At 40.7% G+C, this 18,734-nt stretch overlaps 1 protein-coding gene across 3 annotated transcripts in view; it reads left to right on the forward strand.

Annotated features, from left to right (window-relative positions):
* KIF5A (kinesin family member 5A) overlaps positions 1–18,093 on the forward strand; it is a 209,377-nt gene extending 191,284 nt beyond the window's left edge. For all 3 annotated transcript variants that reach the window (XM_089681366.1, XM_089681375.1, XM_089681383.1), the window contains 5 exons: positions 3,727–3,877; positions 7,124–7,206; positions 10,778–10,805; positions 12,495–12,612; positions 17,769–18,093. In XM_089681366.1, coding sequence (XP_089537492.1) covers positions 3,727–3,877; positions 7,124–7,206; positions 10,778–10,805; positions 12,495–12,573 — 341 coding nt within the window. In that variant the 3' untranslated portion in view covers positions 12,574–12,612; positions 17,769–18,093. The remainder of the gene's footprint in view (positions 1–3,726; positions 3,878–7,123; positions 7,207–10,777; positions 10,806–12,494; positions 12,613–17,768) is intronic.
* Positions 18,094–18,734: the final 641 nt, after the last annotated feature.

An 18,734-nucleotide genomic window follows, 5' to 3' on the forward strand; every position in this document is an offset into this window, starting at 1 on the left:
TCTATTTTATCAGCAAATGGATTGGGGACAGTGGAAGAAGGGGAGGATCATAGAAGTCAGGATCAAACATCCTTTTTACACAATGCAGAGGATTAACCCCTTAGGTTCCACAGTGAGTATAACAAGCATGCTTAACTGCATATACAGATTGATTTTGCTGTTTAGTAACACTTTAACTTAATTGTTTATAGGGTAAGTTTATTTATGTTAAAATGTAAAGTTTATTGGAAACTTCTTTGGCAAGATATATACATGTGAGTTTTAGCTCCATCCACCCAGCATGGTCATTACAACAGCATATCCCTCTGCTTTATTCAGCAGCTGTTAAAGTGGTTCTAAAGGGTCATGCAGAGAATGCATTAAGATAAAAAACATTCAGTATGCAGCGCCCCCCTAATACTTACCTGAGCCCGATCTCGATCCAATGATATGCATGAGAGCAGCAGCTCTCCTGGCTCACTCCATCCTCATTGGCTCAGACACAGCCACAGGATCTGTTGGCACCTGCTGCTGTTAATCAAAGCCAGTGAGGAGGGTGTGGGGGGAAGAGCCAAGCTGTGCTCTGTGTGTCTTATTGACACACAGAGTCAGCTTGGGAGCAAGCATGCAAGAGTGCCACCATAACAATCTATTTGCTATGTGGGCACTCAGTGTGTGTGTGGGTGGGGGGGGGGGGGAGTTATGAGTGCCAGAAGAAGAAGAGGAGGATTGGAACTGCTCTGTGCATAACCATTACACAAAGCAGGTAAGTATGACACATTTGTTATTTTAATTTAAAACAAAAAAAGCAAATCTATACAAATACCTTATCTTAGTTATGTGTTGGGAATAGCATGCCCAGCAGCATATATACTGCAGAGAAAACAAGGTGTTTGCCTTGGGTGGCAATTTTCAGGGGGGGCGGTGCCACCCCCTGGAAGAAGGGACCTGGTGAGGCACTGTGAGGATCTGAGGAAGGTGCACTCTGCTGGAGAGTGCGGGGGATGGACGGCTGCTTTTCGTAATTCTGGAGAGATAAGGTTAGTGAATCGGGAGGTGGCTGCCGGAGGGGGGGGGGGGGGGTTATGGTTGCAGTGGTATTGGAGGCGGTGAGGGGGAAGGACTTGTTGCTGTTCCCTAGGGGTGGCATTACAGGATAGTGGTGGGGGTTCTCTGTTGCCTGGGGCAGCACAAGAACTAAATACACCACTGATTCTGCCCAGTGCACTTTCCATTCATTTTGATACCTACCAAAAGATCTTTAAGTTCAACCAATAAAAAGAATAAATAGAAAACCTCCATAAACAGTGCCCACAGTAGATCCAGATAAAGAAAAAAAACTGATTAAGTACAGTAGAACACTATAATTGAGTATGCTAGTTTAATTGGGAAGTACACTCTTAATTCACACTTTGCAGTGTTAAGGTGTTAATAAACCCACAACAGTAAAATCAGTTTGTATATGCTGTAAAGCATGCTTGTTATATTCACTGTGTAAACTAAAAGGTTAACCCTCTGCATTGTGTAAAAAGGCTGTTTGATCCTGTCTTCTCTGATTCTCCCCTTCTTCGACAGTCCCCAATCCATCTGCCATAGTACAGAGCAGTAGTGGCAATTCTGCACATGCTCTGTTTGGTGTGTATTGCTAGAGAGTTTTGTTTTCGGTGGGTGCATGTGATCAGCATAGGGCCAATCAGTGCTGTCCAGACAACGGGTCAGGGGTCATGCAGCCTCATAGGACAATCAGAGGAGAAATAAAACTACTCCTACAAGATTAACCAGTGCTCAGCTGTACACTGAAAGAAGTCACAAGACTGCTATATACTGCTGCTTAGTGATGGGCCAAACAACCCCCTGTTCAGTTTCGCGGTCGAATATTCAAACATAAGAAAAGTTTGACGAAGAACTTCGAACAAAGGGGACAATTCACTTAGCGGTATATTACGACAGCTGAGTATGCAGTAAGATACAGCACAGTTAACTAAAAACATTCTTTATTGTTTCAGCTATCAGCGGATTTTCCCGCTGACAGCTGAATGTAACAAGAATTGCCAGCATTGCCCAGCAATTAAAAAAAATTTAAAAACCCACATGTGGTCCCACACCCCCATCCATACCAAGCCCTTTGGGTCTGGAATAGATTTTGAGGGGAACCCCCACGCCAACATTTTTTAAAAATGGCATGGGGTCCCCCCAAAATCCATACCAGATCCTTATCTAAGCAAGCACCCCCAGATCCTGCTCCCCCACGCTACTCATACACCAAAAAAGACAAAAAAATGACAGTAGACAGTCTTTGACAAGTCCTTTATTGAAAACAAAAATTAAAAATATGTCCCCCAAAGTAAATCCAACGCCAGGCATGATGCCCACCGCCACCACCGACCGGAAAAAAGAAACAAAAAAAAACTGCTCCTGCTGGCTCCTGCCGTCTGATAGCTGTGCTGAGATGACAGTTCTTAAATACTGTGATGATGTCACAAGGGGTTGGGGATGCCTCTTCCCCTTGTGACATCATTTTGCGCTGTGATTGGCCAAAGCATTGCACTTGACCTGTGGTCAGGTGCATTGCTTTGGCCAATCATAATGCACTGTCAGGGTACTGTGTGGTGCGGCAGACAAGTAGCCCGCTGAATGCCCTTACCATTCCTGTGTTTGCTGAACACACGAACAGCCAATGTTGGAATCGAACTAACATTCGACTCAAATATACAGCCCATCACCAGTGGTGTATTTAGGTTTTGTGCTGCCCTAGGCAACACAAGAATGGCGCCCCCCCCCCACAGAAAGAGCCTGACATTGACCAAGAACACCCCTTCCCTCCACCCGAGCCTTCCCCTACCACTGCCCCCCACACCATCCCCCATGGTGAGAGAGAGAAAGACACTCACCTTCACAGCTCCGGATATCCCCAGGAACGAGAGTTGGGCTGTGCATACACAATCATGAAACCCGCAGCATCTCTCGGAACCCACCCATGCCGCGTGTGTCCCTTTTTCCATCTCTTCTTCCAAGGGGCAGTGCTGCCCCCCCTGAAAAATACCTCCCTAAGCAAATGCCTTGTTTGCCTTGTGGTAAATACACCCCTGCACATATCACTATTGTATTTAGCAGTTTATATTTACTGAAATAATTGCATTTCCATGCTGTATGTACCGTGGAAGACTGGATTTAGTGAATGCAGGGTAGTGGGTTTAGTAACACTTTAAAAGAAATAGAAGAAAAGACAAGGCAGTATTGTGCATTTTCTTAATCTATTGCAGCATAATCAGTGTCTTTCTGACAATCTGCTTATAAATATTGTTTTCACAGTAATTCTAAATATTATATACCCCTCTTTCTGAATACAAAACATGTTATAAAAAAATAAGAGTGAAAAGATTATAGAAACCATGTCTAACATACATCTCATATACAAGGCTTGTTAGTTTTCCTGTCTTCTACTTCCATGTGAAGTGCTTCCAGACACATTATAGAAATGTGTTTGCTATAAAGACAGATTTTGCCTGGTAAAAGTGGTGTCAGTATCTATTTATACTCTGCTTACCGCTGGATGCACCTAAAATAAAACATGTAGCCCCAAGGAACATCTACTGAACATCAGAATGTCAGTGAGTATTGATGACCACATCCACTATATACATCAGTTGTCATTTTACAGGGGAAATGTAAATAATATAAAATAAAAACATCCAATATAACTCGTATGCCTTAATTCATTCATTTACATTTTTTTTTCTTCTTTAGCCAAGCCAATCAGACCTGGACATTACCCTGCATCTTCCCCAACCAATTCCTATGGAGTTCGCAGTTCAGATTCTCTTAGTTACACCAACAACATCTTCCAGCAATACCAAAACATGTACATGAATTCATCCAATTCCTCCAATGACACATTGTAAGTATTAGTGGAATTTAATACAATGTGTCCTTATTCCATCACCTATAAATTTTAAATATGTATTTTTCAGAAAAAAGGATATAATTTTATAACACTTTACTTACTGTAAATTTTACAACAATATCTAAAAATAACTGTCAGTTTAGGTATCTTCTGCTTCTGTTGCAGATGTAAGGTATCATGGTAAAAAAGGGAATGTGTATTTTGTTTTGATAATCAAAATTACTGACAGGCTCTTTCTGTTGAAGCATGCATTTATTGATGTGTGCAGATTTTCTTCTAGATAAACCCCATGATTTTTGATGGTAGTGCTTACTAAACTGCCACTATGGAAAAATCTTTCTCACATTAGGGATTTAAGGGAAAAGCTGCAGTGTACTTTGGATCTATCCTTACAGTGTTATATGTCTTTCTACACATTCAAACATTTTTGCCACTGCTAAAGTAAATGTTAAAACTTGTGCTAAGAAAACTATGAAGTCTGACTTTCTACTGAAAATGCTAGATGCCTGGCTATCACACTAACTTTCTGGCTTCACTGATGCAGTTCAGGGGTTCTGACTCCATTTATTGCATCCTTATTTTGAGTATTTTATCGAAGTTAGTGGATTAGCATGATGGCAGCTGGTAATTCTGAAAGGAAATCAGCAATAATAGGTTATGTATGTTTTTCAACACAGGTTTCCTTTAAATTACAAAATACATCCCACTTAAAAGATATTTTTTTTCCCATTTTCTAGAAACAAATGTAATTGCAAAGAGCATTCTGGCTTCAATAAATTATTAAAAAAAAATTCACTTTAATAATATTGAAATCTACAAAAAGGACAAATCAGTGGATTTCAGTGCCAGGATTTCAGCACTATGTAATCTCTTTGCTATAGTGTTTTTTTTTTTGGAGCTGGTACTTCACGTGCCCATTAAGATATTCATGATCCATTAGGGGTTAATTTAGGGTCAGTGATTATTGGGCTCAGATTACTGGTAAAGGTTAAGAGAGTATTTTAATGACAAAGACATGTCAGTAGATTGAGGGTTTTTGTCTGGAAAAAGTTTGAGCTACTTCAGAGATCATTCAGAATGAATTCACAGGTGCATTTGACCTGTAGTTGACATGCTTCAAACAGGTTTCAAACCCTCATTAACTTGTATGGGAATGCATTTGGTGTGCACAATTACCCACCGTCACAAGCCTTAAAGTGTCATTAAATCCAACAAAAATGTAATATACTGCAGCTTACCAGTCTATAGATGTGGTGGCTGCATACATTTTCTTTTTTCCCCTTTTATTTCACCTGGTGATCCAGCCAGTAACACACTTCCTGTCTTAGGATGTATGCATTCTGGATGAAGGGGTAAAGCAGACACCTTTGGGCAGCAGCATTGTTAGTCTGGGTGGAGAGTAATGTTAGACAAGCAAATTAGGCGGATTTGACTAAGAAATTTAAGTTGAGCTCCATCTAATACTTTATAAGTAGTTACAGCAACAGTTTTGATTCCTTTTGGGATAAAGCTTTTACATTAATGAATAAAATATTGATTGTAAGCACCCCTGTCAGTGTTAAATGATTTGTCTCAACCCTCTAACTGCCACTTGCTGGACAGCTTGGTCTATTAACCTCACTGGCGGTCTGATTATGTCAATATTTTTGAATGTCAAAGCGGTACATTGTTTTGCATGGAAATTTGTTGTTTTATATTGTAGGTCTGTAATTCTTAGGAAAAACTCACTTAAATCTGTTCAAATAAAAGTCTAGTAAACATCCTTGGTATGATAAAGTTTGAAACACGAAATCATAAATTATAACATAATAAATACTTCTAAAATATAATAATAATAAATTGAATTCAATAATGTAATCAAACCAAAAACACCGAAACAGGGGCAGACTGACCATTTGGAAACTCGGGCACTGCCCGAGGGCCTGGGGTCAGTAGGGGGCCCCATGAGATGTCCCTGGTACCTTTTTCATAGGCTTTTTTGAGTTTGGGCAAGGACACAGGGGCCCCATGATCCCCTATTTCCTGGGGGGGCCCCATGAGTTGTCAGTCCGCCCCTGCACTGAAATTTGAAATAGAGCACCAAGTTTGCACATCACTGAGCTCAGTTGCAGAATCGTCACTGTCGTCACTTTCAGTGTCTGATGACAAATTTCCTCACAAATCATTATCACTCAATTCTGCAAGTGATTCTAATTCACTATCCCTGTTTTCTATTTGATCTAAAACCGTTTTTGACCTAAAGGGACGCTTTTTGGATGCCATGGACGTTCTCAAGTTTCCAGGCAGAAAGAACGGTAAAAGTGCAAGCAGGGCACAGGACAAAGCACTAGGGACAAAACTTAGGTGAAATGGTTTGATACAGTAATGTAATCCTAACAGATTACAATGTATTGAGTGTATGTCATGGTGTTACTTTTTTGAATCTCCTGCCAGTTCCACCCCCCTACGTCGCAACGCTCGCAGGAAAGGGAACCCGGAAGACGGATGCCGGCATCGGCCGAAGGACATGGCTGGAGGACACAGCGGGAGGACATCGGGGGATTGCAGGACAGAATAAATTACACTACTGTGTAATCCCGTGTGGGGCTTGGGGTTACCGGTTTTGGTACTGAAATTTAAACCCGAGCTCCACTTGGCATTACTGCTAGGAAGGTTAAAGGAAGTTAAAAAATAACAGATTTACTGGCTGGATCACAAGTGAAAAAAAGGGGAAAAGCCTAAAAAAGAAAACTAATGCAGCCACCACATATAAAAATTGGTAAGCTGCAATATAATCAATTTTTGTTTTGGGCTTTAATACCGCTGTAAATGATAGGTCAAGTCAAGTGAGTTTTTTTCCCCAACTTGTTGCTGGGCAGATTAAAATGCAAAATGCATCAAAAACGCACTACATGCTTTACTGCAGCGTCTCCATTGAAGTCTATTGAGCCAAAAATGCAATGTTTTGCATTTAAAAAAGTCCCTGACCCTTTCCAAAAAATGCACCGGGTGAAAATGCGAACGGTGAACCTGTCCCATAGGAAATCTTGTTAAATGAACTGCTGTGCGTTTCTGCAAAACGCAATGGAAAATGCATATGTGTGAACCTAGACTTTGGGTTTAATATATAGGGTTAACATAAAAATTAGTGTTCAATTTATTGTTACCTTGTTTCCTCTACTGAAAGCCTTGTGTCAAAAACTACAAAATAAGTCTCCTACAATATATTCACTGACTTCTTTGATTTTTTTCTTCTTTTAGTTTCACCAACCCTTGTTCCTCTGCAAGGAGCAATTCTTCCTCTAGCAGCCTGCTTCCCTACACAAAGCTGAATGTGGATAATGGTAAGGAGTTTAACTAAAAACCAAATTAATTTAGTATTGGTAACTCCAGCTGACTCAAGATACTACACATGCTGGAAATGTTCAAATCTGTTTTCCCATTACCTTACATATGCAGCCCATTCTAAATGAATGGACTGACCTTTTAACATTATTATTTATTTCAGGTACTTATATAGCGCCGTCAATTTACACAGCAATTTACATATATATTGTACATTCACATCAGTCCCTAACCCTCAAGGGGTGTACAATCTAAGGTCCCTAACTCACATTCATACATACATATACTAGGGCCAATTTATACAGGATCCAATTAACCTACCAGCATGTCTTTGGAGTGTGGGAGGAAACCAGAGTACCTGGAGTAAACCCACACAGGCACAGGGAGGGAGAATATGCAAACTCCAGGCAGGAGGTGCCGTGGCTGGGATTCGAACCAATGACCCTAGTACTGCCAGGCAGAAGTGCTAACCATTTAGCCACTGTGCTGCCATATGTCTGATGATACAATACAATGGCTTAGTATAAAGGGGGCCGTGGAGTGCACTTGCTATAAAAAGGTGCAGCATATATTTATTACTTATGTACCAATGTACAGAAAATGTAATGATTCTTTGCAAGTATGTCACTCAACTAGACTAGGAAATCTATCAGGGGAGAAAAATGTTGGCTGCCAAGACTGAGCCACTCTTTGGGTGTCCTGACTCTTATGATGATACTCAAGCTTCAAACATTTGTACATCACTTACCTGGAACAAGAACTAAGTAGAAATAGGAACTGCACAACCAAGCCTGCTAGAGCAGATGACTTTTTCAATAAAGCATATACACTCACTATCCACTTTATTAGGTACACCTTGCTAGTGCCAAGAAAATATTCCCCACACCATTACACCACCTCCAGCCTGAACACTGATACAAGGCAGGATGGATCCATGCTTTCACGTTGTTTATGCCAAATTCTGACCCTACCATCTGAACATCTAAGCAACCAGTCTGTCCGTTCTCCTTTGACCTGATCAACAGGGCATTTTCCTCTACACAACTGACACTCAATGGATATTTTCTCTTTTTCGGACCATTCTCTGTAAATCCTAGAGATTGTTGTGCATGAAAATCCCAGTAGATCAGCAGTTTTTGAAATACTCAGACCAGCCCGTCTGGCACCAACAACCATGCCACTTACCACGTTCAAAGATTATTGCTCCTGCAATGCAAAGCTTGCTTTGAACTGTCATGAATGGGTTAGGTTCATGACAGTTCAAAATAACAGTGATCTGTGATTGCCTAGAGCTGGTCACATGGTACAAGGTGCTGTAATTGGCCCCATGTACCTTGTGGGAGCTCTGAGCTAATCACAGCTCACCAGAAAGAGAAGCAGAGCTGTTATGAATCAGATTGATTCATAACAGCTTTACTAACATTGTGATCATGTGATGGCATAGTGATCACATGATCTCCGGGTCCCATTCACTGGGATCTTCATTCCACTGTGTCCAGTGGTCACGGGTGGGGAGCACTGCGCTGCAGCGCCCCCCTGTGTTGGTACAGCCAGAGCGACACCCTGTACGTCGCTTTGCCTGTAGCTGCTGCCCACAGTACATTGCGGGTGGGTGGCAAGTGGTTAAAGAACAACAAAAAGTGACATGTAGTACCACTTAAGAGTTACTCTCTTCTAGTCTTTAGAGAAGATTTTACTGAAAAACTATATGTAGCAAAAACATCCTGACTTATTTCTGAGAAAGGACAAAATGTATCAACGTCACACGATGCAAACTGGATAACAAAAGGCAAGTGATTATGCCAGTGATTTTATGGGCAAAGAAGAAAAATTTGGGGATGATCCCGGATAACCTAAAGTAAACTAAACTGAAATAATCCCGGTCTTTATTATCTTCCAGTTCTTGCACCAATTTGATTTTTGGAGAAATTGCTGTAAGGTAGTGGATTATGGACAAAGTGTCTATGCCATTGCCTTATTTCTGTGTAAAGTATTACTTTGTGAGAGCTTGGTGCAATAAGTGCCAGCATTTATTGGAAATATTTACTGATTAACTAAATGGAGACTTTGGGTGCACTACACACGCCCAAGAAAGAAAATGCTATCATTGTACACAAGACTTGTGTGGCATGTCCAGTCTCCCTTCCCTGCACCTGGGATCCCCCTCCCAGTATACAGTAATTGTCAGCTTTGCTTAGTCAAATCCGGCATTGCTGTATACTCTAAGAAAGTTTCAGGAGCTGTAGCTGTTAAAAAAACAGTCTGAATCAGTGTTTATGAAAAACACTGCTCCAGATGTGATTATGGTGTCCGTTTATGACACAGAGAATAGCTGCGATTCAATGGATCTCAGCTATTCTCTGGTCATTCACAGTTTATGACACTCAGGAGATCATGTCAGCCCTTCGCTGGAGATCTGAGCTCTCCCTCCAGATTCTCCAGCCCAGAGCTGGAGAATCAGAGGGACCGCAAACTAAGCACAGATAATTTACCTCTGTTTAGTAAACTGATCTTTTACTGTAATCTCGTGAGATTATAGTAAAATCAGCCGTTTTCCAGAGTTTGTAGACCGTTCTCCAGCAATTGGAGACCGTTCTCCCTTCGTTCGGAGAACTGCTTCATAAACTGCATTCACAGGAGAACTGTGTTCTCCAAGAATGCCGGAGAACTGAGCAGCGATCTATTACCGCTGGTTCATAAACGGACACCTATATGAAGATACAAAGTAACATATTGTTACTTTTGTATCATTCTGTTTATTCATCTGCAGATGAAAGGGATGAATGTAGATCTGCAAACGATGACGGTGAAAGCAACCTGACAAAAAAAAATTAAATAAAATGTTCCTGTTTAACCCCTTATTACTCTAATTAGATCTAATTAATTCCTTTGTCTCCTGCTCTCTTCATCTATTATTTTCCTGCTGATTTTTTATGCCTGTTTCTATTTTATTATCTATTATTACACATTTAACATAATAAACTTAATAATAGTAATACTTTTACAAATTTAACATATTTACACATTTCCTATTTAAAAAAGTGCAATGTTGCAAAAAAAAAAATATATATATATATAGTATATTTCATATGTAAATAATTTTGCAATGCTGTGTACCAGAATCATAATTTTAGTGTCATTTTAAATAGGACAAATTACAGAATTAAATGCACACATTTTATGTGCAGCAACAATATTTTTAAACTAACACTGATATATAAAAAAAGAAAAGGTGCATTTTGTTTAGTTTTGTTGCATTTTATTATTTAAGGATTGCAAAAAAAAATAATTGTTGCAATACAATATCATGAAATGAAAGCCTGAAGAGGTCAGGGTGCCCACATGTAGTTGTTTCTTGGCTTGACAAATGATCGCCAGTGGGTGATCATTATGTGTATGGGTACCCTTACAAATGTGATTGCATGTTGTTGTGTGACATCATAGCCATATGCCATGAAGGAGTCTGTTGAAATGATTTTTTAAATAACCCAAATGAAAATGTAATCTAAAGGTGTTATGTGTCAAACAATGTTTAATCAGTTTTCTTTCCATGCCATGCTACACACACAGGCAATGCTACAGACATCAATGACAACAGGTGAGTCACAGGTGCACAGTGCAGTGTAAGGCATGACTTATCATTTATATACACATCAATATGAATCAAATCACATTATGTGCTACGACTATTTTTTATGAATACAGTGGTTTCCAGACCAGTCTTAAGGATAGGTCATCTTTTCCAGATTACATCAATGAATCATAGGGAAATTAATAGTTCACTTTATTTTTATTGTGTCTAACAAAAGCTGGCTTGCTTTTGCCTAGAGGTCTGAAAGACATAACCCTTTAAGGCCTTATGCACATGGAGTGTCTGAACAAACCGCTTTGAACATCAGAACTTCTGGCAGAAAAAGGCAACACAAAAAAAGGAATAAACTCCACAAATTTCACATTTATGTGCGGCTAGCATTTGAGCATAAATGCATTCTACTGGCCAGAGCATTCATTTATTCTGGTCATTGAAATGCAATAACGCTCATATGCTTTACACATCTAGCATTTATGCACATTTGCATGTTTTTTTTCTGCTGAAATGCTCCTCTCAAGAACACCCCTGCTTTTCTAATACACTTGTAATGTGTGTATGGATTTACACAGGCTTAGTAGTTTTTAGTTTAAAGGATAGTAAGAATACGCAGCCTGCAATAGCACTGAATCTAGCAGTCAAAAGTGGGGCTCCTTTTGCCCCATCTTGCAGCAGCTTCTTTTGTGAAATTTTTAATTCTACCATAATCTAAATCCATTTATGCAGATTTCTCACCAAAAATGATCATCATACTATTTATAACTACTACAAACCAATGACTGCTATAATAATTGCTGCTGAAGAGCAAAGGTAATAAAATCTGGATTGAGGGGTTAGATCCTTTCCACTGGCTGCTTTTTGTAATTGGCTCCATGTGTACTAAAAGGGTCCCTTAGACTCCTAATAGTTCTTTGGGTAGATATTTGGAAAGCTGATTCCTTTGGGTAAACCAAACTGCTCTTTTGTAGCCTTGTACAATGGGCTTCAGAACCCATGCCAAAGTAATTATTCAGCAGTGAGGTCAGTACTGAATATGACACAATGGAGATCCCATTCATTTCTGTGATGAAGGTGACAGCCATTTGGTTTAAGATCCTGAAAATGTTGGAATTTTTTATATGCTGATACTGCAGACATAGCAATTCTCAGTGCCTGAGGTGCAAACATTATTTTCTAAAGCCTTTTATGCTGTCTTTAGAAAACCACCTTACGATCATATTACAGATAGATCAAATGACTAGGTGACTGATGGCATCTGATTACAAGAAAGCTCTTATGTGTTAATGGTTTGCTGTAGATATAGAGGTAGATGCAGTGAGGTACTAGAACAGTGGGTATATGTGTATTCCCCAAACTGTCTCATCCATATCTCCCCAGTGTTTGTAGATGTTACCTAAGAATGTCATAGTGGCAGGGGCGGACTGACCATTTGGAAACTCGGGCACTGCCCCAGGGCCCGGGGTCAGTAGGGGGCCCCATGAGATGCCCCTGGTACCTTTTTCCTAGGCTTTTTTGAGTTTGGGCAAGAACACAGGGGCCCCATGATCCCCTATTGCCTGGGGGCCCCATGAGTTGTCAGTCCGCCCCTGCATAGTGGCCATGGTGGTCATTTTAAAACAGTGCTTTTTATAGACAAGATACTTGTTTAGGGTCTTAATGAACATCACTATCATATATTGTACACCTTATCTCTTACAGAAGTGACTTGCCATGTGGCTGCGAAGCGGATGATCAGTCCCAGTTATTCCCTCTTCATCAGGAGACAGCAGCCAGCTAATAGCAGCGATCACCTAAGTCCATTCTCCTGCACTTCCAGGTACTGTGTAAGATAGTAAGTGGGACCTGTCACAGGGAGATACATGTACAAATGTCTAATAACAGGCAATGTATGGTTATATTTATTACAGGTGCTTATATAGCACCATCAATGTATACAATGCTTTAAATATATATTGTACATTCACATCAGTCCCTGCCCTCAAGCCCTTACAATCTAAGTTCCCTAACTCACATTCATACATACACATACTAGGGCCAATTTAGACAGGAGCTAATTAATCTACCAGCATGTCTTCGGAGTGTGGGAGGAAACCCAGGCACAAGGGGATCATGCAGACTCCAGGCTGGTGGTGCTGTGGTTGTGATTTGACTCGACGACCCTAGTGCTGCTAAGCACTTAGCCACTGTGCTGCCAAATTTTACATATTATTTTAATTTATTACGTTAAAAAAAATGTATATATCTTTCCATTTTGTTTTCTGTTTTTGTTAGGTATAACTCAAATATAGAGTTTTTGATTTGTGGTTTTTTTTTGGTTGCCATTTTTTAGATAATACCTATAACTTTAGTCTGATTTTCACATGCCTTCCAAAGACTTTTTTAGCAGCTTTTTGTGAATAGCCTATTTTTTTCAGAGCTCAGTGGTTCAAGGAGCTTCAGTTTACAGACAGAACTAAATGACTCATCAGCAGTGACTTCTCCCTTATCAGGCAGTTCATTCTGAAATTTCAGTCACATAAACCCAGCTCTATGTCTTCAACTGTGCTGTCTCTTTAGCCAACTCATAGTGCTTTAGGAATCCTCTGTTGTTCAATAAATGTTTATTTATAAAACAAAGATTGTGTGAGTACAGTATTGTGAAAAACAGACATAAAACATCAGTTTTATGAACACATATGAACTTGTATGTTACATAACAAATAAAGAAACAAAAATCTACTGAAAGCCATTATAGTTTCCATTGGAGATGGATTAAGGGAGAATGGGGCCCTATGTAAAGAAGTACCACCCATTATCCTCTCCATATTTATAAGGAGTGCAATATTTACAGAGAAGTTGCTTGATCTGCTTATCTGGCATGGCCTATCCCATCAGACACCAGCTGCTGACAAGTGCTTCATCCTTTGTGAAATGATAAGCAGATGCGCAGCTTTGACCAATTTTGCTATCCCCTGGTTTACTTTGTTAGAATGGAAATTTTAACACAGTCCCCTAGTTACTTCCTCCAGGCCATAGACTCCTGCCCAGGTTGCCTTGTGGATCATTCTCCTCTAGCTTCCCTTTAACCCCTTCCTATCGCCACCTCTGGCCCTTTAAGAGCTTTTAAATGCTGGGAGGCAGAAGCGGGCATTAGGATTACGTGACGCTGGGATTGGCTGTTACAGTGGTCACATGATTGGATGAATAACAGAGCAGGACAAACTTGCTTGGCCTGCTACTGGGTAATATATATATATAGATATAGTAAGCAGTACTAAAATTTACATTTACTGTATTAAACAGAGGACTGCAAGCTAAAACCATATTTTACTGAATTAGGCCTTTAGCTTACATGTGATCACTGCTTCATTGCGTACATAATTATACCATAATTATACCATGATCATGAATCACTCTGATTGGTGTCAGGCCATTAGTAGGACTGAAGCTGTAAGTGACAGCCAGCTAGTAGCTGTCAAAGGGATGACTGGGAAATGTTAATCTACAGAGTGGGAAGTTGTTAAACTATAGCATAACATTAATATGTGTTACGCAGATTATGTAGCTTACAGGTGCACTTAGAGTTCAATATTTACTTATATTGCTTTTGTAACTGTCCTTACTGCTAAACTTAAAGGGTAAGTACAGCTTATCCTTTACAGTTTTAACAAACTAAGTGTAGTTTGTTCTGCACTCCTGTGACCTGTTTTCAGCTGATAGTGGGCTGAAAGTCAGGATCCACCCCAGAGTCTGGAGTGGCATCTGGCTCAGCCTCTCAGCGGGCCACCGAGAGCCTGAGCCAGTCGCTTCCTCCCCCTCCACAGCCCAGCACTCCAGTGAGCATAGGGGGCAGAGCAGACTGGTGGTGAACGACAGTTGGTGCTCTCTGCTCAGAGTGGCGCTGAGAACTCAGCAATCAATGGTCATGTGATCGCTGAGTTCTCACCCTTAGAACTGGCAGGGGACAGTTGTAGCATCGGATCAATGCTATGTCCACCTAGGTAAATATCGCTTGTGAAAAAAATATCCCATACTTCTCTTTTAAAGGCAAATATAAAAACACCATTTAATTCACTTTTGTATTCCTTTCAATGCAATTAATATACAGGTATATCAGGAGTCCATATTTTCTTTAAAGGATAAGAATTGAGTACTGACCATGATACTTTTTTATATACACTAAAAGTTACATCTTGAGGACAAGCTTTAGGGTGTAAAGTCTCCTAAGGTCCAAGAAGTCCTGAGTACAGGCAGTCCCCGGGTTACAAACAAGATAGTTTCTGTAGGTTTGTTCTTAAGTTGAATTTGTTTGTAAGTTGGAACAGGTATGTTTTTTAAGTGTGACTCCAGCCAAAAAAATATTTTTTATGTTTTTGGATAGCATAGGGAAGGGTTAACAATCTTGTATTATTTATTTTGCTGTCTACGCCCCTGTTCAGAAGAATTCACCTCACTTGCTGTCCCTGTGACAATTGGACTTTGACAATTTTGGTTTGTGGTGGAAGCAAGGATTGGTGATAAAGCATCAGTGGAAACACCTTTTTCCCATGATAACTCTTACAGGAGTGAATTTACCTTCCTGGGGGTAGATTTCCTCTCAGTTCCTGTTGTCTTCCTCTGTTTGTAAGTAGGAGTCATATGTAAGTCAGATGTATGCAGCTCGGGAGGTGCCAATACTGGTAACTGGCGCACTGGCATATCCTTTATGAGCAACGCTAAAGAAAAAACTTTTTTAGCAGTATATAGAGAGCTCACTCCAGGCTGGTGACAACAGTATCTCAATTTTCAGTTTTGTTCTTTAAATCTTGGCTGAGAAGTGGCATAATCTGACATGACCGAAACGTTTAGCTCCTGGGCTTGTTTTCAGCCAGGAACCTGCATGAAGTTTGTATGTTCTCCCTTCCATTGCATCGTTTTACTCTGATTTCCTTCTACGATCTGAGAACGTACAGATCTACTGCAACTTTACCCTTCTTCATATGTGTATAACTGCATCAGGGACATAAAAGCATAAACTCCCTGGGGACGAGGATTTATGATTCAATATTGCTTGTATACATTTACAGATTATGTCAGAGGCTTGAATCTATGTAAATGAGTAAAATAAATGTACAGTTTATGTATCATGAGATATAGATAGTCTGAACCTGGGGTATCTAATGTTTTGAAAAAAAGAACCAGTTTACTGTTCTTCAGATTATAGGAAAGTTTGACTCTAGTGGGAGTAGATAATGCCCTGAAATTATCATAATTATCATAAATTATAAAAAATTATCATCCTTGGTATTAGTGGGAGGAATAGTGTTCTACTGTTAGTATTAGTGGGAAGAATAGTGCCCCATTGTTGGTATCAGTTGGAGGAATAATGTCCCATTGCTAGTATCAGTGGGAAGAATAGTGCCCACATCATTGGTGTCAGTTGGAGGCATTATGATCCATCATTGGTGACAGTGGGAGAAAGAGTACCCCATCGATGGTGACAGTGGGAGGAAAAGTGCCCCATCGTTGGTATCAATGGGAGGAATTATGCCCCATTGATGGTGTCAGCGTGAGGAATAGAGCCCAATCATTTGTGTCAGTGGGAAGAATAGTGCCCTATCATTGGTGATGGTAGGAGGAATAGTGCCCCCATTGTTGGTGTCATTGGGAGGAATTGTGGCCCATCATAATATCATTGGGATGAATTATGCTCCATCATTGGTGTTAGTGGGAGGAATAGTGCCCCATCTTTGGTGTCAGCGGGAGGAATTATGCCCCATTTATGTTATTACCATGAAGACTAGTGCCCCATCATTAGTGACAGTGAGAGGCAGAATGCCCCATCTTTGGTGTCAGTGGGAGGAATTATGCCCCATTTATTGTGTCAGCGTGAAGAATAGTTCCCCATCATTGGTGTCATTGAGATGAATAGTGCCCAATCACTGGTGTCAGTAGGAGGAATAGTATTCCATCTGCACAAAAAAATGGCAACCATCCCAGTCTTAGCAGGAAGGTGCACATGAAAGGGCAATGCACATCACAAAGGATTTCCCCGCAGCACTTGCCAGCCAGCCTGCTAAACCACCAATTCCGCTCTGTCTAACAGTTTGCATTAAAAACAGAGGGTTTCATTTGCACACATTTGCAAATACATGCGTAAGCTACAGTCCCATGCCAAGGGTCCTCTGTATACTGTGGACCGTACTCTAAAATTTCCAGAGCATCCATAGTAGAAGTACATATATCAATGGTTAGGTTAAGGGCAGGTGTGCTTGGAGAAGCCCATCCCTTCTTAAAGATACAGGGACGCATGTGATGCCCAGCTATAGCAAAATGACAGCAAAGGCATTCAGTGAGTCCCTGCAGCCAATTCAGTCAATTGCATAAAAAATGACAAACGTCCCAACATATAACCAGCCTTAGCAGTAAGGTGCACGTGGAAGGGCAATGCACATCACAAACAAAGGATTTCCAAGGAGCACATACTAGCCAGTCTGCAAAACAACCAATTTGGTCCTGTCTAACAGTTTTTGTTAAAAACAGAGGGTTTTGTTTGGACATATTTGCAAATACAAGCGTAAGCCACCATCCTGCAGCAAGGGTCCTCTGTATACTGTGGACCTAACTCTAAAATTTCGAGTGCCATTGGTGCCAGTAGGAGGAATAGTACTCCATCATTGGTGGCAGTGGGAAGAATAGTGCTCCATCACTGGTGGCAGTGAGTGGAAAAATGCCCCATCATTGGGAGGAAGAGTGCCCCATTGTTGGTGCTAGTGGGTGAAATTGCGCCCTATTGATGGTGTAAGCATGAGAAATAGTGCCTCATATGAGCGGGGAATAGTGCCTCAAGAATCAGATAAAGGCAAGCAAAGGGCAGCCTCTGGCTCGTGAGACCACTGGTCCAAACATACGACTCCAGTGCACTCGATAGGCAGCACAAACACCTCTGCTGTTTATTGTCCTAACAAATTTATATATTAATCATTATTTTTTTCTTCTATTTTTCACCTTTAGTTTCCAAAGGAACTGAAGCTTATTCCCAGCATGCTGCAAGTTAGCTTCCTGTGGCCTCTGCTGCCAAACATTATCCTTCCTGTATGACTGTCTTGCTCCGTGTCTTTCTACCGTGCTCTGTTAACGTACTGTATACTAACAGCTGCTAATGTTTATTCTATATCTTTGCAATTTTGCAATGCACTCAATTATGTACCCACTTGTGTTTAAAACTCAACCCTCTAGATTAACTTATTGTATATCTGTCAAATCTCACACTGTGTCATTAACATGGGGTTAGTAATGTATCCTCAAGGAGTGGAATAAAAGGAGCCAATGAAAATAGTGTAATGCTGTCTTCAGTGCTTAGGCCTTGGCGTATACCAATCTAAATGGACATTTGGGAAGGTAAAGTTTTACTCAAAATGGACATGGTTTTGTTTATGATTAAAAGTACTTGAACTCACCTGCTTCCTGTTCAGACATGTCGGCCTGAAGTGGCACAGTTGTCATGAATGGCTGACAGCTGCTGGATACAGAAATGTCTTTATATTTTTATGTCAGTATGTGAAAACAAAAATTGGAGATTTTTTTTTCACACCAGCACTAAGGCTAGGTTCACATCTGTGTGGGTGGTGCCGCTGTGGATCTGCACGAAACAGAGAAATGCGGACCCTCGAGCAGGTGACATTAGTTCTAATGGCACGCCGCCTGCACTGGAAAACACAACCATACTGGGTACCGAGCTTCCAGTGCGGGCTGCGTTTTCAGAAGAAGTTCAGGGACTTCTTCCCTGTGTGTCATGGGGCACGAGAGTCCATTTAAATGAATGGGCTCTCGTGCCCATGCAAAACCCGACCAGTGCGGCCGCATATGTGTGAACCGGGGCTACATGTGGCAGTAACACGCATGTTAATGCAACATGTGGCAGTGCAAATTAAATGTGCTGATGCAATGCAGTGGTATTCATTCTGAGTGACACCCTAA

Source organism: Staurois parvus, unplaced genomic scaffold (assembly GCF_062004578.1).
Source record: "Staurois parvus isolate SC_StPar_1 unplaced genomic scaffold, SC_StPar_1.0 ptg000017l, whole genome shotgun sequence".
NCBI classification, from domain to species: Eukaryota; Metazoa; Chordata; class Amphibia; order Anura; family Ranidae; genus Staurois; species Staurois parvus.